General features: G+C 56.4%; 1 protein-coding gene across 5 annotated transcripts in view; it reads right to left on the reverse strand.

The window, feature by feature from the left end:
• NFKB1 (nuclear factor of kappa light polypeptide gene enhancer in B-cells 1) overlaps nucleotides 1-833 on the reverse strand; it is a 108238-nt gene that overhangs the window by 3649 nt on the left and 103756 nt on the right. For all 5 annotated transcript variants that reach the window (XM_005862301.2, XM_005862300.2, XM_014536467.1 and 2 more), the window contains one exon: nucleotides 392-572. In XM_005862301.2, the coding sequence (XP_005862363.1) occupies nucleotides 392-572 (181 nt within the window). The remainder of the gene's footprint in view (nucleotides 1-391; nucleotides 573-833) is intronic.

Here is an 833-nt window from a genome sequence, read left to right on the forward strand (position 1 = left end):
GCTGAGGGGGGGGGGGTGGGGGGAGAAGCAGTGTCACCGCTGGGTGCCAGTGCTGGTTCCCGTGCATTTCTCTCTCCGTCTCTTTTACATTTAAAAGACGAGAGAAATACTATTTACCTTAACCCCCCACATGTTGTTTTGAGGATTTGTTGCGAACCTAAGTAACTCACATGTAACTGTGACCACCCCTGGGGACAGCCCTTTTCCTGAGCAGCGGTGTCAGGAGGGCAGGAGGGAGAACTGTGAGCCCCCGGCGGGGAGGAGACGGACACCGGGACAGTATATTCAGGAGATAATGGTGGGGAGGACTGGCCATATCCCAAGCGACTGAACACACTGGCCCGAGAAGCAGGAAAATATCTCAATGCCTTTTCTGTCTTTTTCTCTTTACCTATCTGCTGTCTTGTGGAGGCAGGTGAGAGAGGCCGGGAGTGGGCCTGCGTGGTGGCCTTCCCGGGGCCGGGGGCTGCCGTCCCCGAGGTGCAGAAGGCTGCCTGGATCACCTCGATGGCCTCAGTGTAGCCCATCTGTCTCAGGGCCTCCAGCAGCTCTCGTACTGTCCCTCCAGAGACCTGCAGGGAAGAAAGGAAGAAAGAGTATGTTCTCGTGTGAAAACCGGTGCAGGGAACAGCCAGGCAGCTGTGAACACCACACCACACCCTTCCCTCTCCAAGCTGCTTCCTCCACCACCAGAGCCAGGTGGTCCTGGAGAGGTCGGTGCAGAGGGCGTCTAAGAAAACACTGTCTCTGAGTCAAGTTTCCTGTTTCAGCTCAAAGCACTCAGGAAATTACAGAGCAGTGCTTTATAGTACGGGGGTTGGGGGTGGAGGGGG

The sequence above is a fragment of the Myotis brandtii genome, unplaced genomic scaffold (genome assembly GCF_000412655.1).
Source record: "Myotis brandtii unplaced genomic scaffold, ASM41265v1 scaffold163, whole genome shotgun sequence".
NCBI classification, from domain to species: Eukaryota; Metazoa; Chordata; class Mammalia; order Chiroptera; family Vespertilionidae; genus Myotis; species Myotis brandtii.